This window comes from Pyxicephalus adspersus, chromosome 9 (assembly GCF_032062135.1).
Source record: "Pyxicephalus adspersus chromosome 9, UCB_Pads_2.0, whole genome shotgun sequence".
Taxonomy (NCBI): Eukaryota; Metazoa; Chordata; class Amphibia; order Anura; family Pyxicephalidae; genus Pyxicephalus; species Pyxicephalus adspersus.
In genome coordinates this window covers 37,028,400-37,053,415 of record NC_092866.1, presented here as the reverse complement: position 1 = coordinate 37,053,415, position 25,016 = coordinate 37,028,400, and the positions used below count along the sequence as shown (strand labels likewise).

The window sequence follows — 25,016 nt, the reverse complement described above, 5'->3', positions numbered from 1 at the left end:
CAGTGATCAGAAGCCGTTTTGGCCCATTTTGAAGTTGCACAGGACTTTTTGGCTAGGTTAGTGACTGAGTATGAAACCTGGCTCCACATCCATGATCCTGAAAAAGAACAGTCAAAGGAATAGCGCCACAGCAGGTCCCTGCACCCGAAGAAGGTCGGAACCCAGAAATCATCCAAAAAAGTCATGGCGTTCGTTTTCTGGGACAAAGACGGTATTTTGTTGGTGGACTACCTACCTCAGGGCTCTAGTATCACTGCCCAGTATTATGCTAACCTCCTGGACCAGCTAAAGGAGGCAATTAAGACAAAACATATGACAGCCTAATATCCTAGTATGTAATTGTGCAAATATAAGGTCTTTTTCGATTCTTAAAACTTTTTTTTCATTTAGTGAGAAACTGTGATGGCAGCGGCATAAGCAAGTTTCACGTTGTTGGAGTTACGGGCAGTCATGAAAGTTTTGTTTCTCCAGGAAAAGTTAGCAAAGGACATTCACACTGAGATGTCACAAAAACTGGGGGAGAAGTGTCCTTCCTACAGCACTGTCAAAACCTGGATATCCTGTTTCAAGACTTGGCATTTCACCCAGTATTGGACAGTATTATGCTAACCTCCTGGACCAGCTGAAGGAGGCAATTAAGACGAAACTCCATGGAAAGTTGACCAAAGGCATCCTTTTTTTGCAGGACAATGCACCTGTGCACACGTCCAATGTTGTGGCTGCCAAATTAAACACCCTGGGTTTCCAATTGGTCCACCATCCCCCCTACTCACCTGACCTGGCCCCTTCGGACTATTATCTGTTCCCGAATTTGAAGAAACACCTGAAGGGGCAACGTTTTGAGGATATTTCTAACGTCAAAGATGCTGCTGGGTGTTTGTTTGCGACAGTCTAGAAAAGCTGCAACTACGCTGTACCAAGTGCATCAGTCTCAGGGGGGGAATATGTTGAATAAATGTGTGATTTCATAACTCTGGCTCTCTTTTTTCTGGGCAAAGCCAGGAACTTCTCAGCACCCCATTATAATGGATTAGGAACATAGCAATTGCAAAGCTTTCAACATGAGATTAAACCAGTTTTGGAGCTTCCAATTGCTATGCTCCCTTTGGGGGTTGTTTCTTCTTTTCTGCCCCCTTTATTTTGACAGATCACTTACCTTAAAAGGTCAGGTCCATTGAGGCTAGGTGTCCTCATACCTCCAACCTTCAGAATACATCTTTGTCACAAAAAGAAAGAAGAGAAGAAATGGTTACTCACTGTTAAAGAAAATCAGATGCTTTCCCCTTTATCCCTCCAAATGTCACAGCTTGAATTTAAGTGGCTTAGTTTCTACTTCTAACGTATTCTTTGATTTCAGTTCCTTCTGTGTGGGAACAAGTGTGCACATTAGGAGTTTCGACTTTGCTGCTGCCCGCTTGTTCCAGGTCAGTTGCACAGAAAGAATGGAAGCCGGAGACCAGCATTTTGATAAGGAGGCCAGCAATTGCAGCCTACATATTACTCTGTGTATAAAGCTAAAGTTTTTTTATCCTGGTAATGTCTGTACATATGCCTAATTATAATCACCCAAAACAAGTGTGACAAAGTGATCAAGGGATGGTGTCTTTCAGCATTAATTCTGCTTCTACATAGATCGGAGGATCCCCATGGAGCATTGTTACCAGATATTCTAAATCATTTCATGCATGTTTTCGTGCATCTTAAGACAACCATATACTATGTAATCTGATTGTACTGTCTGTTCTACTGCCAATGAAGTGCCCTTTCCCCCAGCATTGCCTGCTACTAAAGTCCTCCAAGTTGCATGGTTCAATTGTTTTCCCATATCTAATTATATGTATCCACTGTCAAGCTTTTTCATTGCTCCAATAAACAATACTATATTCTGTAAATATTACTAGATACATGTGTTTTAGTGGTCCACTTCATATTGCCCCTAATTTATGCTAGTACGTGCTATCCTTGTCACCCCTTTCCCCCTAACATGATATAATTTTGCTGCTAGTTTTATGGCTCTTAATTCTAAGATATATTATGGGAAATCTCATTGTACTATAATGTTAACTTCTAAAGTTGTATGATCTATTGCTGAAATTATGTAGATTTAACCCTCAACAGACAGGATAGGGTTGACTACAAAACTACAACCCCCTTTGAGATTTACTCCCCTATGTTTTGGTGAAAATGTGTACTGTAAATACTGTCCATAAACTCAGAAGCTATTCAATTGCACCCCTTTAAACTGTGCCCAGTATTTGGTGCTATTTATCCATGCCCACTTTTCCCATGGCATGCTATGACTGTTTTACTATAGGAAAGTCTAAAGCTGGGAGGTATGATAACTACAGAGACTAAATTGCAATGAATAAGGGAAGCATGGCAGGGACAGTAAAGTTGTGGATAAAAGGACAGGATAATGGTGGACATCATCCAGCCAGGATATGAGATGGGCTCTTTATAAGACTGTGGGAAGTCTGAAATGTGCAGTAAACGCAGAATGTACAAATTAATAAGGAAGATCATAATTTAATTATTTAGAAATAACTGGACGAACTTTTATAAGCTAGTTTTATTTCTGTCGACTAATAAGCTGTGATAACATTTCCTTTGGGCCACAAATAGACCTAAGCTGCATGTCGTTTTCTTGAGACTACAGCCTCTATTTATTGGTCTCCATAAAAATGGCGGCTGTATGTCCTCTAGTTACAGCACAGCTGTGACGGCAGCGTTCGGGTTTTTCCGGACACGTGACTCAGCGTTTATATAAAGCTAAGCCTTTTCTCCTGCCTCTCATTCCTTGACCTTGCTGGAAGTGATTTGTGACATTTTGGAAATTGCATAGCATGTCCTCCGCCATGACTCGTCTCCTCCGGCTGCCCAGGCTGGGCCAATTCATTCCTGGCAGAGGAATGGCCTCCAAATCAGTCCGCCAGTCTTCCACTGTGGTAAGATATCACTGTAGCCTGGCGGGATATTGATATAATAAATGGGTTGTACGGTGCATAGACTGCTATAGCTGAGCACCCACACCTTACAGAAGAGCCCATTTTTTTGCTATTAGAGGAGATTACTATTAATATATGTTCTTAGTGGGTTGCTGCACTCCTCTAAATGTGTCATTAGAATTGAGGACAATGGGTATATATGTTTTATCTTCATGGGGGTATTGAAATATTAAAAGGTTCAATGCCAGGCCTGGAAAATGAGTTAGCCATTGAGATGGTGGCAGTGTAGGTGATCTTCCTTAGGCTGTCACTGCTAAATAGTGGAATGCTGCAGGTAAGTGCACCATGATATGTAAGGATGCTGAGCATTATTTTAAATTAAGGTGAAAACCTCACCAAATTACAAACTTCTGCTGCAAACAAAATCTGTCCTGCAGTTATAAAGATCAGATTTCTTGGTGTGCACATACTTCCCTGCTAGGGTCCAAATGCCTATCTGCTCTTCAGTATGGCATGTGCAATTGTTGGTACTGGCTGGCCATCAATGTGATGGGTAAGTAGGGAATGGCTTTGCAGAACACTGGCACTACCCTGAGCTTTTGGAACTCTACCTGGGAGATCTGGTTAGAATGTGTTTGTGACAGCAGTGTTTGGGAAGCTGCCATGTGAATGACAGACCTAATTAATTGTTATGGATTTTATGCATTTAGGCTGCACAGCAGTTTTTTTTTTGTTTTTTTTTTTGTTTTGTTTTTTGGAGGTAAATGAATCTCCTTTGTGCATGCTGAATACTGTGGATATTGGTTTGTAGTTTTATTTATGCAGTGGTTTGTGTTTTTAGTTACTGCAAGGGAAGACAAGATTGTTGAATTTCCCTAGATACCAAAGCTAACGCTCCACATGCAGTTTTTTTTCACATTTACTCACTGTGCTCAGGCAGGTCAGACAGGCAGGGCTGCCATTGTTTACTGTGGGCTTTGGGTCTGTAATTCCTATTTTCACTACACACGAGCAAGACAGGTCAGGCACCTGAACATTCACTATTTGTGGGTTTACGAAATAGATGGAGATGACTGCTCATGAGTCTTTAACTTTTATATCATGTTAGCCATGTAATTATTATTTTTTTTATCTTCTAAAAGGTAAAACTTGAATATTGTGAGCAGACTTGATAATAGGTTAGTAGAATATTCCATTTCATGCATTGTGTATGGGTTTTTGTGTAATGAAAGGAGTAAATTAGAATAGATTATCCAGCAAAATTTATGTGAAACCTCTCTAATGTCCCAACAGAGGCTTACAGTTTCTTAGTTCTGTTTGGCAGAAAGACAAACTTGAACAGATGAGATCTGGATAAAGTTGGCAGATATGTAGATTACAAATACTACAGAACCACACACACTACACTACACACTACACAAACACTCACACTACAGCTCCATTCTGCTCTATGGTGAGGGGGGAGAGCGAGTGACACCCTGCTGCACTCTCCACTTCACTTGTATTGCAGTCGTTCATAGATGTGCCAGGAGGGATTCATGAATGGTGTCGGACGAGAGCTGTACACACGTCGGATTCTGGCCTGATACTAGCTCTGAAGTAATTACTGTATTGGACCAGAATCATCTGATGTGCGTACGTTACCTTACTCAGTGATGGAATAATTCTGCTACAGTGTGAAAGATTAATGATCTTGGAAGCTTTTGCAGAAAGTATGGCTTGTCTCCTACTTCTGTATCCTAAAGGCAATTAGAGACAGGTGAGAATATCTGAGCAGATCTCTAAGCTGGTGTGAAACTAGCTAAATGTTAGTTGCATTGTGATAAATTTTATTAAATACTTAACTGCATTAAGTATGGTAATTAGTATTTCAGCCTGCATTTATCTGCTTGGAGTTAAGTAACAAAAGTATTAGCAAGAAACCCAGCAGGTATAGTGGCAAGTAAAGCCCCCTTTAACCAAAAAGCATGTTGACGGAGGTATATTGGAGGGCACCTGAATGGAAATGTTGGGGTTTTATAGCTGAATCCAAGTTTGTGTAAATGTATCCTCTTGTGCTTGTGAAACGCTTCACCTTTATTTGTTTTTCTCCATAGGACACAGTTGTTGGTCTTGGTGCTTTCATGGTCTGCTTCCTGGGGCCATCAGGGTGGATCCTTTCCAATCTGGAATCCTATAAGAAGAGAGACTGATTCTGCACACTCCAGTCAAGTATTCTGCATTCCATTTCCAGCAGAGTGTCTTAGCAGAGGCCGTACCAATATGCTGGTGTCAAACGCACACAATTTATGACCAAGCAGTCTGTTACATTAAAGACCTGTTTACACCCCCTATATCATGTTTTTGGTTTTTCATTTAATGATCTTTAGTAAACTGAAAAATAGTTTATTTCACAGACAAGTTTGTATTTACCGAGCCTGACTGTTGTATTATTATTATTATTGCTGCAATAAAGATTCCCAGAATCAACATTATGCAATAAATAAGGCAAAAACCACATGGGCGATATTTAGTTGCCGAGTCACCTAGGAAAATCCCATGGGATTGCAGGTCTTTTATTTATTTTTTGGCAGCCTATTTCAAATTAATAATGCTGTCTTAAGTTAAACCTGTGTAACACAGTGCAGACATGTGCATAGAGTCCTTGGCCAATATTCTCCTGCTTTGAATGAAACAGATTCCTGATTGAAACAGAACATCAGGAAATTCCACCTCCATTGCAGTATACTCATTTGAGATTAATCTGACTTTATCCTATAGCAGAAATTATCTGCAGTTTTGTCACAAAAAACAAGGAATATAGCAGGACTTGGTAAACCTGGATACTGGGGTTGGATCAGGTTAAACTTCATGGCTAGATATTTAAATCTGTTTATAATTTATGTTGTGACGGATCTCCAACCTCTTCTAGTAGTACATGTCTCTCTCCCATTCAGGCCAAGTGGAGCATTTAATACTTAGACTGGCACAGCTTTGGGAGAGTGGCATTTATTGATGGAAGCTGTTCTTGGCGCACTCCTGAATATCTTCAGATGCAAGTGACACACAAACCTAATATCAAGCCAAGGTTTAGGGCATGTACAGTGTATAAACAAGCTCATTCATAAAAACATTTACTGAATGTTTTCATCCTGTAAAATATAAAACACAATTGTTTTGATTTGGACTTTTGTTTTGAGCATAAATAGGCTCTATGTAGATAAGCCTGTCCTCAGTCAAAGCTTTAGATGCCTTTTTTTTTAGTTATAGAGCAGGAGTCATCCATACTAATTTTTTTTGATTCTGCAGATTCCCTTTCCTTAAAGTGGACCTAAATACCCTTTTGAAAATTGTTAATCAGACAGGTTTTTTGTTTTATTTTTCAGAAAGGGACAGACGATGTCTCTTCTGCAGTAATTATTTTTACCTGCCTGATTGTTGACCTGCTGTTAAATGTCACTGAGCTTTGTGCAGCTCTGCGTTTGTCGCAGGGGATACCTGGCAATTAGCCAAGCTAATAATGATGGCTGAGGATCAGAATGCAGAAGACAATGAAGAGGGTAATGCCCACTATGGAATAGGGACATAGGGAGTGTGATCTGGGTTTCGTTCTGCTTTAAATGTGCATAATGCAATAGGGTTGGTAAATGTACATGGTTTGCCCATTCGTCTATCACAATCAGAACCAGGTCTTATCAAAGTGACAAGACCAAATTAGGTGAAATGGTAGCTGTGGTGAAGCCACCTGAATGGCTGAGGATGCAACCTCCTTAATCGATGTGCAATGTACTTTAGAATTAGGAACAAAGACGTAAAAAAAAAATCAGCATAAAGAAAAATGAGTGAACTTTTTTATGTAGTTCCCTAGAAAACACTAAGTTGATGATTATTCCCATTTGTTGCTGAGAACATCTCAACTGTCCTTTAAGGTGCAGATGTAATTATTCTTCCAAAACAGGCACAGAGCATTAACCTCATCCTTGGAGCCTTTGCCTATTATTTTACAATTGTTTTTGTTCTTGCATCCCCATTGGGATGAACACGTTTAATTGAGGCAATAGCTACATGCATTGGACCTTAAGATGTTTTTTTTTTTTTTAATTTGATATAATTATTTAGTCTTGGGCATTTGCCAGGCACCTCTCTGTGCCGCTAAGTTTCCTTCCTTTCTAAACATAGATTTTTGAGAACATAGAATTTTGAGAACATTAGCACGCTTTGCTAGGAATGTTTAAAATGATATTTCAGTGATTTAAGTTCTATTTTTATAAAAATATAGTTTCACCATACATTAGCTTTTTTGCTCTGATATTTTAAAGGGAACTTGTATGTAATCCAGTGGTTGTTAGGGGTCCTTAAGCGATTAGTTGTTTGTGACTCTCAAGTGAGTTTAACAGATGCCAATGTTTGTTTTGGCTAAGATAATGTTCTTCCCAAAGGCTAGCACCGTAAAGCCAATGTACCTCACGATGCATGTATGAGCGCTGTACATACACGAGCGGCACCCTTACATTACGATCGTTTGTTGTTTATCGTCCCTGCATCCGCCAGGGTGGTCAGTCGGAGGGTGGTCAGTCGGAGGATGAAACGACGCGTGCTATACACACTCAAGATTCTCGCCCAATATCGGCCCTAGCCGATTATCGAACAAGAACCATTGGAAGTGTGTACCTAGCTTAGGAGGCATTCTTCCCATTACCAACAAATTAATAAACTATGAGCTGTGGTTATAGAAAGCAGGCTGTCATTAGTTACGTCTCTCTGAAAATACTAGTTGCTTGGCAGTCTGCTATATTATTAATGCCCCCACGCCTTTGCTTTATAGTAACACATAGTGCCCACCCTGCAAACATTTTCAAGGATACCTTAACATCTTGGTTGCAATGGGTGCTCTTCAGCATTTGTTTTGGATTTGTTTTTGTTTTATTTAGTAGATTAGGCACAAATCTAATTTTGTTTCTTTTCCCTGGTCAGCATGATAGCACTGACAACTTTCAAAATTAAATGTGTTCAAGGCTACTATGTCCACACAATCGATATGTTTGTATTTTCAGTTTTGCCAAGGGGTGTTTTTAAAACCACTCTCCTCAACAAATATTCGCCATTGGTAAAAAGAATTTCTGATTCCAAGATTGTTATTTTTTGATTATATTTTGAAGGGATATTTATTGGTGCGGAAATATGTAGTGAATGAAGTCTGGAGAGAAATTCAGTTCAAATTGCTCCATCGCGCATATAAGATCATTAGGATCACTGCATCAAGCACTGGGAAATCATCCAAGTCCTACTGTTTGAAATGTAAGACTGAAGATAGTACGTTAACACATAGCTTATGGAACTGTCCTATTGTGTTAAGATGCGTACACACTTGCAATAATTATCATTGTAAACAAACGACTAACCAAAGATTGTCCGATATCCGTTAACAAAAAAGTGCACAACGACGCCGAAGAACAAAGATTGTCGCTGGAAACGAACGACTCCCGGCGGATCTGATTGAGCGATGATCGTTCACTATCTATTGTGTGTACGGTCATTCAGTGATTGTGGATGTTTCTGCAGTACACTTTACTCCTTTACACTTCCTGCATCCTTCAAACGATCGTATCTAGCGTGTGTACATTATTGGTGGATTATATTTGAATGATCGTATTATTACAACATGTACAGAACTGTGCACAATACTATCGTTCAAAATAATCATGCATAATTGTTAGTCGTTCGTTTACTAACAATAAATATTGCAAGTGTGTACCTAGCTTTAGAATTTTAGAAGAATGTATTGACCATCATTACTGATATTACTGAACAATGGATATTACTGTCCCCTATTCTATGTTTGTTTGGATCTTGGGAGAATGTGATTTCTCCTAATATACATTTGAAACACAAAGAATTGATTACAATATACCTGCTGGCAGCTAGATGAGTGATACTCACGGAATGGATCTGACCGACTGTTCCAATACAATTCCAATATACAAGTATTTGATTCAGAAAGGTTTGAACCAGAGAACTTGGAAGATAAACAAATAACAAGATTTTTTTAAGGTTTGGTATATTTATATTGATAAAGTGTTGGATGACTCGGAAAAATTGTGTATTTACGACCATTTCAAATATTCAACGTGGGTCATAGAAAATAAATAATCACTAAACCAGGGACAGAAGCAAGTTTCTTGTGTTTTTCTTTATAATACTTGATGTTATTGGGTACGCACTGATTGTTATAAGACATGCTTTTGTATGTTGATTTTTGTAAGTTTGTTATTTTTTATTTTATTTTTTTTGTCTTTTTGTATTGCAGTTTTAAAAAATTAATACAAAATTATTAAAAAAAAAAGTGTTCAAGGCTAAACACTTCCAGGCTTATTGGGAGGATTGATGATTACATTATCAATGATCCTCCTCCCTCTGGCTTCTTAAGAGATCTTCTGGTGGTCCCTGGTTCCCGATAGTTACAAGTGAGCCATGGTACCAATCATGGTAAAAGGGGGAGGGCGCATACTTTGCTATTCTATGGATGTGATCTAGAATCTGTTCATTATTTGAAAAAAAGCTGGAGCTGGCTGTACAGGGATAACACAAGTCAGTGTAAAAACCTTGGTTGGTGTAGACTTCAATATATCTGGTGTGTAGTGGTTACAGTACACTGTTTTTCATGAAATTTTTTTTTTAAATTGTAGACCTGTAACTTACAGAAATATGTCCGAATAAGGGTCTAGTAGATATCATGAATATAAAAAATGTTTGAAACACACAATCATGTAAAAAAAAAAATACTTTTAATAAAATTAAATAAAATACACAAAAATCAGCTTAAACAAGAATACATAATTAAATGAAAAATACTGAAAATGCGATAATTCGGTATACTGTATAGTAATATATTTTTCTAAAACACCTCCCTAGTGTCCAACAGTCCAACATCACATACCTATAGACAAAACCACATAAATATATTTTGTATTGGATTGGATACAGGACTTTGTATTGAATGCAATACAAAATATTCCCGCTACGACCCCCATCGACGGGCGCACGCACGGACATCATCAGGAATCCCCGAGGGATGCGTACGCGAACGCCGGGTATTCTAATTCTTTCCAAACTTCCATGCAAAAAGTGTTAAACTTTTTGCATGGAAATTTATTTTAGATTGTAGGCTATAATCTACCGAATTACTCAATAATTACTTATAATTCACCTAATTACCGCATAACTCACCGAAATATGTCCAAAATTTTATCAATTTAATAATAAAAAATTTTTTATAAAACAAAAAAAATCTTTCTTTAAAAAAAAGTTTAAAAAAAAAATAGTGTATAATGTAATGTACCTGTACAGTAGCTTATATAATATATATATAATCCAATTATATATATATTATATAAGGATTTCTTTGTATTGGACTCAATACAGCTTTTTTGTATTGAGTTCAAGGCAAAGGATTTTGAATCTCCCGCCCGCACCGACGCATGCAGCAACGTCACCGGGAAACCCCGGTGATCGTCACTGCACTCGCTGGATGAAGAAAGAAGACGGAAGACATCTCCGGAGGAGCTGCGGGGAGAAGGTGAGTATTTTTTTTTTCTGATCGACGCTGGACAGAACGGATCATCGCAGCGGGGACCAGGTAAGTGATTGGGATTTACACAGTGAAAAAAGTTCGGGTTTATCGATTTTTGCAAAATCGATAAACCCGAACCAAGGTCGGGTTTACCGGTCGGGTGGTTAAATAAACATGGAAACACCAAGGAACTAGGTAAATACATGAATTGCTGGTCTGAAAATGCTCATCCATTATTGTCTCTGATGTGCTGGCTGCAGGCTTTCTCTTTTTTAAATGTTAATTTTTATTAAAGGTTTTCAACAAAGAAATCTGTATTTTTCAACAAAGAAAATACAGATACAAACAAAAGTATAACAAAATTTTAGGAATTACAATATGAGCCAACTTCCATATATATAGAAAACATGAACAGAATAAAGTGCATACAATTCAGGTATGGGCTTCATGCTGTGCAGTCAACATTAAACATACATCACACAATAGGTTAAAAAGTTTGACTACCTCCCTCAGTATAAGCTATTTGTTTATTATCTACGTAGTTTGATTAAAATATACCAAATGCGTAGTCCTGTGTGAAATCCACCAAAATCTTGTAATACCCGTATAGAGGAAGGCTGCAGTCTTTCTGAGGCATTAGGGAAGGCGAAGAAGTATACAGATCATATATTCTGTCTTTACCAGTGATTCAGGATTTAGGTTGGAGACAACATGGTTAGTATTTTTTGGACAGAGGTTAATAATAGCAGTTTTATGCATCTCACTTGTGCAGCATACTGATTCTGTGGGTCAATTCATAAAGAACTAAAGCAGGGGATCCTTAGCAGTGTAGCAGTGGCAGCCCACATAAACATGAGTACAGGTCTGCCTAATATGTTGCCAGGTCAAAAGGGGTGGGGTGGAAAATGTCCTTGGGTGACTTTTACCAGTGTAGACTGGCCAAGGAAGGCATTAACACCCAGGCCAGCCTTTGCAGCCATTGGTTGCTCTGTGGCTTCCTCTATCACTGATTAACAGACCCCAGGTATCACACATTGCTCTGCACTGGCAAAAGCTGCTAAAGTGGTAGCAGGCCCTCCTTTCCTTTTGCTGTTTAGATCCTTTGAAAGCAACAAAGTGGCATCACCTTCAAAAGTATTGCTTTTCTCATCAGTATTCAGGACCCCTCTGTAATGCTGCTGATATTATTTGGTTACCAGTAGAAACAGAGGGGTAAATATCTCCAATGAGAAACAAAAACTTGGCAAGGGGTGCACATCTTTCCCTCTGTATCCAAACTAAAAAAGTGCATTTTAGGGTTCTAGCTTATCAAGAGAGCACTGCTCAATTAGGACTGGTGAAGCCAGGAAAAAAAATAGCTTGGGCATCACTTCTTTTTACAAAAAAAATAAATGGTGTTTATTTCTGAAGATCTTACAAGTTATTTTAAAACAAATCCAAATAGAGAAATCTGATAGATCAGTAGAAACTAAAAAAATAACATGAAGTAAACAAAGCAGTGTTTCTTAACCTTTTTAACATGGGGGAACCCATTAAAATTGCTTTCAGATCATCAGAGAACCCCAGCTATATTAATGAATCCATAGTTCACAGTACATCAGTGTGGTGATAAGTAGAGGGAATGTCCCTTACATTGCTGGTCAATGGGAAGAATATCACCCTTACAGATAGCCAAAAAAAGCTAACCTCAGAGGCACAAACTACTATTTGCTCAAGGAACTCCTAGCAACCTCTGGAGGAGCCCTGTTTGAGAAACACTGCACAAAGGTGTAATCCTAAATAGTCATAGCAGGTGCTTCTGGTATTGAAAGGGTTCATCATTTTCCAACTTGTTGATTAGGAAGATATTGCCTATGCATGCACTTCATTGATGTATCTGTCTCATCATGAAATTTGGAGCCACTACAAAGGACAGGCAGATGTTTACCCATCCTGTGCTCCTGGAGAACAAGTGCCTGTCTATGGCTAACCTAAAGCTCCACACAGACACTGGTTTTTTATCACTGAAGATGATTGTTGTCGATTGTCTTGGACGCCCCACAGTCATCTAGGCATCTAATATCATCTAGTCATCTAACAAACCATAAGGCCAGATAAATAAACAGCTGTCCGCTAATGAGCACTATTGTAGTCCCAAATTGCTCTCTCTACCTTCTTGCTCATTCTCCCCCTCACCTCTTCAAAGAACACAAATGGCTGCTTAGAATCTATCAGTGCAACACTGGTCTGTTCCAATTGTCACCTAGAATAATCATTATTTAAAGTATTAAAGTATATAAATAATTGAACATCTGTACAAGGCTTTAGAATCACAGTGAAATTTGTTTAACTGAAAGGCTTTTTGTTTTTCATCTAATAATAATAAAAAAAAATATATTTAACTGTCAAAAGAATGAAGTGCACAAGTTCAGAAACTGGTGAAGCTATTAGTATCAAAGCATCAAACCTGGAGACTGGGAAAGAGAATGGAATCTGGGATTTGTAGGAGGGATGGTGTAGAGGGGGGCTTGTTAAGGTGTGCATAGTGTACTGCAGAATAATGTGGGATAAGGCCAAGTTGAAGTGGGGGTGAGGGCAAGGTAAAGTAGATGTCTCCAATAATATTACTAGAATACAGTATTGCTTATCTAAGCAATGGCAAAGACAGACAGTGCATGGAATAGTTAGATATGGACACACAGTGGCATACTAGAACTTCTGGTTCTTCAGGAGTAGGAAACAATTTGTAAATTTGGTAAAACATGCAGGGGAAAATTTTCCCACCATACATCTGGCACCATAGCAATAGCATGCAGCAATGCCATGCAAATACAACAATTTTTTTGTCTTTATTTTCTCGGCACGCATGGCTTATGATAAAGAGGGGGAATCCAGAGCATGTTAGTTAAGGGGACAGTTGGGCTCTGTTTGGCCATTGTTAATGTTGTTGTCCCACTAATAAAATGTTCAAACCCGAGAGTGGGTGAGCCAAACCAAAGGGCTAACAGTTTAGCTAAAAAGCCAGTTTAACCAGCCTAAGGCTGGAGATTTCCCAATTAAAGTACACTTAGAAAGAAACTTAGGACCTAAAACATGTTATAAAGGTAAACCACCTTGTTGTCCATACCAACCAATTAGCTTCCTACATGTGTTCAGGCCTGGGCTGTAGGTGGTTGTTATGGAAAACTGACATTTTTTTCATTTATACTCTTCTTAAGAGGTAAAATAGAAGGACTCCAGATTATTAGTGAGCAAAAGAAAAAAGAAGTGAGAAAATGATTGATTGCACAAAGATGATGAAGCAATTAAATATAATGATGAAGAAGTGCAGCTTGGTAGCTCTCTAGCAATCATAAGGGCAATTTAGCACCAGAAATACTAATCAGACTCCAGACATAAAAGTAAAGACACAGATAAAATACATTTATTTGTTTCTTTTGTTTTTTTTTTCTGAATTTTGGTTCAACCAGAATTGTGATCCAGGCACCCCTATAGACAGAACAACCACTTTCTGGATGTCCAGGCTGCATTGAGGAGGGCACACCTTCTTGGATATGGTGATCAATATGCTAATAAAGGCATTCCAGTGTTCTGCCCTAATGTAAGAATATTTAGTGGAAGGTGCAGAGCAATGATTAATGAGTCCTGCTGTGCAATAAAATACAGAATACTGCCATGAAGCCTCTTGCTATCAGAACATTTATAATTTTTTGAAGTCCCATAGGATTCATAAATGACATTTACATGTTTAACTCAGTGTTTAAACTGTGTGAATTCTGCAAATTACTGTAAACGTTTTCATTCATGCCTCAGGGAATCAGGAAGGATTTTTTTCCCATTGAAGCAAAATGTACAGGTTTTTTTGCCTTCCTCGGGATCAACTATGTCCATAGGGTTTTATATTTGGGATATGTTTATTTCCCCAGGGGTTGGTCTTGATGGACTTATGTCTTTTTTCAACCTGACTTACTATGTAACCATGTAACACTAAGGACAAATGGGAGGATGAACACCCGGAAAATTGAATCTTTGCCTGGAAAAATGCCCAGGCTTCTCGGTACACCACCAAAGATGAGCCAACTGGAGAAAACTGCTTAGAAATGGGAATATAAGGAAATTAACCTGAGCAATCAATCCCTGAAATGGGATCATAAGATACCTGAGGAAAGGGACCCTGAAACATATGTGAAATGAAATTCTGACTTTCTAAAAAAAAAGTCCAAACTTAAAAAGCTGGAATTTACTTTACAATAAATAGCACTGAAGTGCAGAACTATTTTTAGCATCCCTGTGAGATCTCCAGAAGTCTGAGACCCTGAACAGCTGCCTGTTTCCCCCTATTATAATCTTTTTTTTTTTGAGAGAGGTTGTGCTGTAGAAAAGAAACACTGATGAATGTTTTTATTACATGACTGTTTTCAACTAATTGAGTGTAATTTCATTAATTAAATGTATGAAGTGGTGATTTACTGCTTTTTCCAAGTAAGTTTTATAGGTTTTAGCCTCCAGTGGTCCAGCTCTTTCCAATACAGCCTTGTATGTTCATGGGTAATTACCAAAACTATTTGTGCTTCAGTTTTCTTTCATGTAAACCAGACCTAACCTTTGTTATATGGCTGGTGGAAGACTAAGTGGCTTTACAGTCTGACACTGATAACCTAAAGAACAGAAGAGAATGGTACAAAAATCAAATGGTGGTCACCACAAAGTAATCTTGTGCTATTATACATGTTCTAAATTTAATAGTTAGAATATTACTTGGATTGCATTGATAAAATGACAGACCTAATATTGGTCACATACATTCACTAATATATTAAAACAATACTTGTAAAGGACAACGCCCAAGTTCAGAGTGTTTTGAGACAATATATAGCTGAAAATGTGAGATTTGAATTAACAAGATTTACCCTGAAGGTAAACAGTACCTTTATATACAGCCATTGTTCTTATGTAAAGTTGTTTGATGTACCTTGAAGGTACCCAATACCTTTATATACATAATTGTTGTATATATACAGGTACTAGTTACCTTCAAATAATGTCAAATTGGTTTAACAACCTTACATCAGAACAATTTCTGACATTTCCCCAAAAAATACTAGTTGCTTGGCTATAATGGTGATCTTCTGGCTTATTCTGGGTCACTGACTGATATTACGAAGCAAATATAAGCAACATTTCTAATATGCAAATTTGATAAGATAGTTAAAAATCCTGAATCCAATTTTTATTTTAATACAGGAAAGCTGTTGTGGAAATCTATTTGTCCACATTCCTTGGTCTACATTAGGGCCAAGACAAAATCCTTTATCACCCAAGGTTAAAAGACTAACATGCATCTGCCTCCTCTCCTTCCCCTCATGAATCGTTTTGCATTTGCCTCATGCTGAAGCATCCAAGGAGGCCGCATCTCATGCCCACCCCTTGGCCCAGCCTTGGTTTGCATACCTGCTGCCTCCTAAAGAGTATAAACAGGTGGTGCAGGCAGATGGCAATTGACTGATTATCAGGATTGCATGTGTTCTCCCTGCAGCTGATCTTTCCCTACGACTTACTTACAATTCCTTGTTCTGTGCTGGGTCTTAGAGTGCTAGATGATGCAACTATACTTTAATGGGTAGTGGTGGGTGGTGTTATTGGAGCAATGCAGCCATACCAATGCAAACTAAATAGAAACACTATAATAACCCCCCCCCCCCCACACACACACACACACACCTCTATATATGTAAATCCTTGTCTAGACGCATATGTACGTACTCATATATCACATATGTAGTTGCCTTGCTGTTACCAATCACCTTTTCACTTGCCCGATTATTGCACTATTAGCACCATTACAGTCCGAGTAATTACTAGGAAAATTGGCCATCCAAAATTGACCTAGAGTATATTAAAGACATATGACTATGGTAGTGACATTAGATTGTGAGCCCCTCTGAGGGACAGCTAGTGGCATGACTATGAACTTTGTAGAGCACTGAGTAATATGATGGCGCTATATAAATACTGTGTAATAATATTCATTTGTAGTTTGTCTAAATATGACTGCGCAGTTCTGTAAGAACGGTGTTTTATCTTGTGTATCCAGTGATTAGTAACAGAACTGATCTGTTGCACTCCTTTGTTCCCCTGCAATACAAGAAAACTTGTGATGGGGAGTGCAGTGCATAGATTGCGCCTTTACTTGCTTTGTACTTTTTCAAAACAATGTCAACATGTAAGCAAAAGTGGCTCACAGGTTCACTAAAGGCAGGTATTCATTCAATCCTTTATCACTCTTATAGAGTTCTAAACTGTAAAATAAACCAGTTTTTAGCAATGAGAAATAATAAGAGTTCAGCCTACCTAAACCTGTGCAGAGAGACATCTTGAGGTTGCCATTATTGACAATGCTAGATGCCTGGTTGTAATGTTGATTCTTTGAATTCCCTGTGTTTAAAGCCCTTGACGTGGAACAGATATGCAATTCAAGCCAAAGTCAGAACTTTTCATCTTTATGCTTGTTCCAGGTTGAGAAAAAATTGGGACAATTGATCAGCCTGACAGCCCTTTATATATTTTTTTTAAAAGCCAAAGACAACAATGGAAGAGGATTCCTCTAAAAGTGATAATTCAGAGACAGGTGGAATATGGTGGCTAAATTAACTGAAATAGTAAGCAGAATGTAAATACATAACTCTGTTGAAGCAGAAGTGAGACTTTAGTAGTGGGTACTATTCCAGAGATTAAACTTCTGCTCTTGCCATCAGATATGGGAAGCAAGATGATGAACACAATCTATTATGCTGATTCCATCAAAATAAGTCAAAGAACCACTACTGCCTACTTTTTTTATTGTTACTTGGCCACGTTCATGTTCATCCTGTGGTTTCACAACTTTCACAACTCAACAAGTGAGCTAACAGCTAAAACAATCATACTGCTAGTAAAACAATAAGCTTTGGCTAGCACACTTGTTTTCGCCCAACAATTTAGCAAGTGCATCTATAGGATAAGCATGTTAGCCAGGGAGCTAGCAACCTCATAAAAGACACATTCAGTTTAAAGTAAACCATTACTAAGAGAAATATGGGGGCTGACATGTTTTTATCTTTAGATGACAAAGGTATTTCCTAGGCAGTGTATCTTGTATCTTGTATCTTTACTAGGCTTCAGTATCTCAAACTTAGTATTTGCATGAATGGGCCTAAGTGAAAGTCCTGAAACACTGGATCAGCATGACAGGTAAGACAATAAAGTGACAGAAAACTCTGCTTGATAAGATTTTTTTTTTACTAGAGAAGGGGGTACAAATGTTCTGTCCAGAGATAAACTAGCTCCTGTGTGTATGGGCAGGAGCTACATCATCCCCACCAGGACAATAAAGATTGCTGAGAACCTAAAACCCAGAAAAAGACAAGATGAAGATGAAAGCAGTCATGATGAATGAATCTTTTGATAGGATTCAATCTTGGTCACAACCTCCTAACCTCTTCTTCAAGAATAGGAGAGATTTGGACTGATTATTTGCATGTGGCTGCAGTTACAGCATATTGTGGCAAGGTTTGCTGTGAACCCAGGAGCTGCCATCTGGGTGGTTTCACACCAAATGGGCCCTAAGTATGCCATAATGTGCAAATATTCTGAGCACATTCAATTCTACGTTATTACAAATCAGATCAGAATTCGGGTTCATGTACGCGAGCTGTAACTTGTCATTTAGATCCAACACAGGCAGTAACGTTGGCAAATTTCTCAGCGTTATTTCAATATTTATCTGGTGGTTATTTGTCATTCATGGCACCGCATAAACGCTGATACAACTATTTGTGTATATTTCTCTGGTGTTCCCTCTAACTTCTATGGGTGGAAGTTTTTTCAGTTCTAGGTATCAGATAAATTGTCAGGAAAACATCTACTCTGTCATTCGTGTAAATGAACTGTTAGTGACTGTTGATCCAGGGAACATCCGATTGCCTCATGGAATCAGGAAGGATTTTTTTTTTCCTCTGTTGAAGCAAATTGTACCAAGGTTGTTTTTGCCTTCCTCTGGACCAACTATGTCTATAGTTTTATATCTGGGATATGTTTATTTCCCTAGTGGTTGAACTTGATGGACTTATGTCTTTTTTCAACCTAACCTACTATGTAACACAATCTATGTAACACATGGTAACCTACTATGTACACTAACTATAAAGCCAGTTTTTTTTTAAAAAAACTGACATATGTTGCAATTTAAACATTTGTAACCTCTTGTTATTCTGTATTCTACAGATTATTGCTCCACCTGAACGTAAATACTCTGTCTGGATTGGAGGCTCCATCCTGGCTTCTCTGTCCACCTTCCAACAGATGTGGATCAGCAAGCAAGAGTATGATGAGGCTGGCCCTTCTATTGTGCACAGAAAGTGCTTCTAAATTATCTACTTTTTTTCATCCCAGTCCTTTATGTGGTTCATGGATACACATAAAAATAAATGATTCCTACAAATAAACACATTTTGAATAAATCCTTTGTATTTTTCCATGTCTGCTATTCAAACTCCCAATTATGAAAAGAAATCATGAAATCAGATTTCAGGTTTACTACTAAAATAGGCTCGAAAATTACAGTTTTAATGAGCATAAAGTTAAAATGTACTTTGGAGTGTTTGTCTGGGTCTACCACATCTAAAAAAAAAAATTGGGGACACTGATCTATTTATCATGCTCCTGTCTACAGCCAACGAACTGTGTTTTATATCTTACACTTAAATAATTCTTACTTCACACTGGCTTGTTGGGGTCAAAGAGATTTATTTAATAATAAAAAGACTTGCAATGGTGCAAGTCATTTGGACGCGCACAAAAGTGCAGTATTTCAACACCACTAAATTTGAAAAGGAGGAAACAAAAAAAAAAAACAAAAAAAAAAAAAGACAAATTTTTGTCCATTCAAAAAAAAACCATCACAAAAATTCACATGTCCATCCAAAATATGTTCAATGGCAGCAGCCAGCACACTGTCCTGAATGCGAATGAGAGGCGTCTCCGTACTTTGTCCTGCGGCTCAGAATTTCATAAGTGCAATCGTCACTGCAGCACCCTGACACACTGGGAGATGTCTCATCTATCTCAAACCTGATGTAGAAAATTAAAGAATGAATAATATTTGCAAAAAGGAAGACAAACATGGGTTGCAGTAAACACACTTACTGTAAAGCATGTCGGAAGAACTGGTAAGCCCCATGATTGTGTTTAAATACTGTAAGGACAACCTTCTTCATCTGAGTGCTGTGGAGACAAGAACAGTAGTGAGGAAAACTCCCAAGAGCAGACAATTAGGTAGCTCTACAAACAATGGGAGTCTACCTTCTGACTAAGAGAAAAGAGAAGCTTCATTTAAAACGAAAGCGAGTGGTACACTGGAATAGAACACACAAACACACACACACACCTTTATCAGTGAACAGAAACAGATTACTTTGTTAAAAAGTTTCACTTATACACAGAACACCCACAGGACATATTGGGGTCAGTAGTAAGCAACAAAACTCACCAATACATGTAATGTTCTCTCTTTTGGCTAAATATGCAACAGACCAGATGAAGCCCAACTACTATATTGAACACACTCACCTATTCGCCATCAACTGTAAGATTTGGACCAGAAATTTTCCTACTCCTTTCCTGCGAACACGAACTTCTAACTGTACTTCATAACTGGAAGAATAATTTCAGTGGGACAATAGATTAATCAGAAGGAGTGGTAAAAATGCTTAGGTACACAAAAATAATAATAGCAAGATAAATAACATGCAATTTACATGAACTATACCAGTGGCAGGAATACTTGAGCAACTGTAGAAATTGTTTAGGAATATTTAAACTAGATAAATGAAAGGCAATTGATTCGTGGTAACACAATACAATGTTTTTCATGACCGTGCTAGTAAGACAGCAGCTAAACACAAAAGAAGAGGCATTGCCTTCCTGCCCACAGTGTTTTCCAGCCCAGCTTGGTTTTATGTACAACAAGGATCCATTGTTTCTGGTTCTGCAATCATGCAAGTATAGTGGTCTCCATTACTCCCATCTGATTCACACTGGAAACCTACCCTCAGCATATATTTAAAAAATTTAATAATGTTTATTAAAGTTATAGGTTATAGTACACTAAGTAATCTTTACTTTTCACACTAAAATTAATAAGATTAAACTGTAAAAATGTAACCTAACAAGAAAGGGCAGATTACTTAGAAGTATGAAAAAGGCTAAAACCAATGCAATCAATTATGCCACTGGTCTGTTTACTCTAAAGGGATAAATGTCATTGGCCATGGTTGAATATTTCACATTACTTCTGTAGACATGTCCAAAATAACGTTACCGTAAAAAGCAGACACAAAAGTTGTATTCTTACCAATAAAGAACCTCATCCCCACACTCCACATCAAATCTGAAGTGCACAAAAGCAACAGGGGCTCCAATCTCATCTCTGGCAATAAGATACCAGGCACGCTCATCTGTCAGTTCCTCACGCTTTTCCCTTTCTTTCCATCCCCATTCACTTTGTTCATAGCTGTCAGCGATAAAACACATTCTCTGTAAATACGGCAACTGTAGTGTTCTCTTGCATATCACTTCAATTAATGCACATCTAACACCGAGGGCTTGTTTACAAATTGGCATTTTTAATATTGTACCCGGCAACATCATACCTTCTGTTATGTTCTCACTATTATAGACAAAGGTTTGGCACAGTTTTTATTGTAGTTTTTTTTATGCGCATTTATAAATATTTGTGAAAATACCGCTTTACCAATGTACAGAAGGTAAATCCAATGACCGCCAATAAAGGAGGAACTCCTATTTTCCCTTAATTTTTTTTTGTGCTGAGCGAACAATCTTCTGTTCAGGTCAAGATTAACCAAACCCAAATAACAGGAGGTTAATTCCTCATATTAGGATACACTGACTTCTTTATACTGTGAGTTCTTAGCTTGGATCTAGGAAGCACTCTATGTGTAGGACACACGTATCAGGAGTCTAAAAAAACTGCATGGTTGCAATACAGGTATGATGTCCACCCTGACTTCCAGAGAACTACCTTCTGTAATATCTCTTTCTGGTAGTAAGTCCCAGCACTATGCTTTTGACTTGGTATGCAACTACAACTTTTTCAGACTAAAATACTGTCAAGCAAGGGTTACATTTTACATGGATTTCTTAGCGGTAAAAAAGAGCATAGAAATGCTGCTTAAGACAACTTTATGAGTTCCAGTTTTACAGAATAGCACAAAAAGGTGTTTAAGCTCTAAAATCTATGACTGCATTAGGATTACCTCTAATTTTATAGTGTTTATAACTAACAGAAGTTTTACATGAAGGATTGGAACCTTCAGAAAAAACAGTAAAACATGCAAACTTACAGCAGCTGCATATTTGTCTTTGTGAGTTCAAATGCCCAGTCAAGAGTCTTCTGGTCCAAATCTTTTACTCGACTGCATTCTATTGTCAGATTCAACCTGAATGGGCAAAGAACAAGCATACGTATAGAAAAACATGCAATAGAAAAATATGTAAAAGAAAATCCATGTACAGCTTATTCAATAATGAATAGTATTCTTAAGTGCGGTAAAAATATAAATAAGTGAACATAAATGTTCTGCAACCTGTTTGTTAAATACATGATACTCGACAGATCTATTACTCTGTAATGGCACAAGAGGTGTGGATAACAACCACAGCATGCAGGGAAGGGGCAGGCCTTTTTACAGTAATTTAAAATACATGCAAGGGCTGGGAAGGAGAAAAAGTTGCAGTTATTTAACCTACAAGCCACCATAAAGCTAAATATGTACACTTTAAAGCAAGTAGATTATAATTGATTGCAAGACGGTTGCTGAACAAAAAGAAAAAAAAAAGCAGCACAGAAGACAAGAATGCTTTGTATTGAAAAATGATGTCTCCTAAACAGTGCTACTTTAAAAAATGTTTTAACCTTACCCGTTTCTGTCAAATTTCTTGAAGACTGGGAATGCACCAAGCGGGTCACCAAGCTACAGAAAAAAAAAGGCATTAAAGGGAACAGACAGTAAGTTAACAACCAAAAACTCAAATACAAAAAATGGAAGTTACCTGGTTAGCCGCTTGCACCTTAGCATGCACTGCAGCCATGGCCGCACGCTCCTCTTGGCGCTTTTGTTTCTTCTCTTTCGCTCTTACAGATTTTCGCTAAAATGCAACAAAAAAACAAAACAAAAACATTTACTTAACTGTATAATTTGGAATGTAAAAATGAACAGGTGGGAGTCAGTATTAGTATCTGGTAGCCAGAGCCATTTCCTGACTACATAAATGTTATTCTCCAGTGATGATATCCTCTTCTATAGTTTCTATCGATAATCCCAACCACCTTGCGGTTTTGTGGCATCCTACATTACACTCCCCCTTCCAATGGTTTATTCATTATTGGTCTCCCAAGTAATGAAAAATTGTAAGGTGCTTCAAATTAATGGCATGTGCAAACTTCCCCCACAAAAAAAATGATTAATCAATTTTGGGTGGATTAGTTCTTAAGACATGATTTGGCAACAGGTGTCTCCTTTTTTTATCTGAATTTTATAATGGTAAATTTAATTAATCAGTCAGATATATTAAAAAACTTTTACTATACAAGTGTCATCTACACAGATGAAAAACTTTAAGATCTAAAAAAAAAAAAAAAAAAAACACAATTATTCACCATGTGTTTGTTTTGGTGTGGGAAATAAACCAAGTGTCCTGCAAGTTTATTAGTTTAAGATGCCTAATGGTGCCAACCTTAGACCATGACACGTCTAAGAACCACATTCTAAGTTTACTAGCGTTGCTAGTTTGAAATCTACTTTATCACATCCAGAAATTCCCACTTAGCAGTCTTGATTATTCGTTAGTGGTGCCTACTTTCTTTTTGTGCTGTATTGTTTAAAGGGGAACCTAAAATTTTGCTTCCAAATTTTGGATCAGAGCAGGCTTTATCACAGAAGTGGACAGGCGATGTCCCTTTGGCAATAAGTATTCTTACCTGCCCGAATGCCATTCTAAGCTGTCAAAAAAGGTTGATTCACTCATGCGGTACATCCTGGTATCCCCTGCAGCTGAGGCTGAATGAACTCCAACGCACCTGCACGGAAGTAACGTCATCCCAGCCAGGCCAATCAAGATGGCCGAGGGGCAAAAGCAGAAAGAGGATGGCAGTGTCCGCAACAGAGAGGGGACAGGTGAGTGCAATTAAAAAATTGCAGTCAGGCAGGTAAGGTTATTTTATCGCAGATTGGACATCACCTGTCCCTTCTGCAATAAAAGACCTGCCTGGTCGCAGTGTTTTTATTTCTGAATATTAGTTCTGCTTTAAAGCAAACTTTCTACCAATATGCAATAACTGCTATATTGGGAAGAAAAAAAGAAAAGACAGCCTTACACGCAGCTTCCTTGCCCAGGCATTATGGACCTCACCCACCACTGTACAGGATTGCATTTCCTGTGGTCACACATTAGAGTGGCATCAGCAATGCTTAGACGAGTACCTCACAACATAAACTGTATGGCAGATGATAAAATTGTTTTTTTTGTATATATTTTTCTAACTCACAAGAAGGTAAGGCTATACTAAACAGCTGTATATTATTTTGATGGCAGATCAATATATCAGATGCCAAAATTGTGGGTGCAGCATGGCATGCTCATGGCACAGCTGATCACATTACAGGACCCTTATTGCACCAGGAAGATGTGAAGGGTGAGGCTACCAAGGCCACAGTATGAGAACTTCACAAGTAACTCCCTGGATTCTATAGAACAGTGACCCCAGGCACACAACTTTTTGTTGGTCCCTCAGACAGCTGGCCATGGACCCTCCCTTAACACTCGGGGAAGTGGTGACTCCGGTACCAGGAGCCCAGATCCCACTCCACACTATGCCGGCATCTGCCTGCACACTACAAAGCCCAGCAAATAACCACCTGGTGCAATAATCACCCCATCTTCTTTATTTACCAGGACCCCCTCCCCCCTCTTCCTCCTCACCCCCATGACGTAGCTGATGACATAAGACACTCAATCCCGGTTCGGTTCGGTGCTGGAGGGGCAGAAAGAGAAGCAAGGGGCAAGTCCCAATGATATCATCACGCACGGTGCTCAGCACGCCCCCTCAGCAGCTCCCCGGCTGATTAGAAAGCTGTGGACCGCACGCGTGAGCTGCGTATGCGTGTCAAACCTCGATACTAATTGGCGGGGAAAGGGAAACCACGCCCACTTTCTTGGAGGCTTTGTTTGGGTGACTAAAACGTGTGGATGGAGGAGGCGGGAAAGGGAGGATGGTGGAAGGCACAGCAGGGTGATAGCATGGGGTGCTCTCACTGCTAATCTGAGCAGTACATATCGTGGAGTGTATTGTAAAGTGTATTTTCTGCTGTCATTTTCAATAAGAAATACTTTATGGAATATACATATTCTGCCCCTATTGGACTTTCATTAGAGAGGAACTATACTAAAATCTCAAAAAAACAAACAAAAAAAAAAAACAACTTAAA

At 38.4% G+C, this 25,016-nt stretch overlaps 1 protein-coding gene and 1 long non-coding RNA gene across 3 annotated transcripts; one reads left to right on the top strand and one right to left on the bottom strand.

Moving 5' to 3' along the window:
• Window positions 1-2,628: 2,628 nt before the first annotated feature.
• Window positions 2,629-5,278, top strand: LOC140337672 (uncharacterized). The gene is made up of 2 exons (XR_011922115.1): window positions 2,629-2,945; window positions 5,042-5,278. It is a non-coding gene; the product is annotated as an uncharacterized lncRNA (long non-coding RNA).
• A 13,959-nt stretch (window positions 5,279-19,237) lies between these two features.
• On the bottom strand, window positions 19,238-24,668 carry NAA40 (N-alpha-acetyltransferase 40, NatD catalytic subunit). 2 transcript variants are annotated; one of them, XM_072421458.1, is made up of 8 exons: window positions 24,511-24,668; window positions 22,582-22,677; window positions 22,450-22,502; window positions 21,873-21,968; window positions 20,864-21,022; window positions 20,080-20,163; window positions 19,657-19,734; window positions 19,238-19,581 (listed from the first exon to the last, which is right to left on the bottom strand). In XM_072421458.1, the coding sequence occupies exons 1-8, from the start codon at window positions 24,514-24,516 to the stop codon at window positions 19,443-19,445; spliced, it is 711 nt and encodes a 236-aa protein (XP_072277559.1). In that variant the 5' UTR covers window positions 24,517-24,668; the 3' UTR covers window positions 19,238-19,442. The 2 variants fall into 2 exon arrangements, with proteins under 2 accessions (XP_072277559.1, XP_072277558.1); XM_072421457.1 differs by lacking the exon at window positions 24,511-24,668 and adding an exon at window positions 23,510-24,478.
• Between the last annotated feature and the right edge of the window lie 348 nt (window positions 24,669-25,016).

What these genes read in the sequence shown, in the direction of transcription:
- NAA40 (XM_072421457.1), bottom strand. An exon ending in AAGACAAATATGCAGCTGCT is followed by an intron (nt 21,023 to 21,872) that starts GTAAGTTTGCAT and finishes TATCGCTGACAG; the next exon opens with CTATGAACAAAGTGAATGGG. An exon ending in TTACAGTTGATGGCGAATAG is followed by an intron (nt 19,735 to 20,079) that starts GTGAGTGTGTTC and finishes TTGTCTCCACAG; the next exon opens with CACTCAGATGAAGAAGGTTG.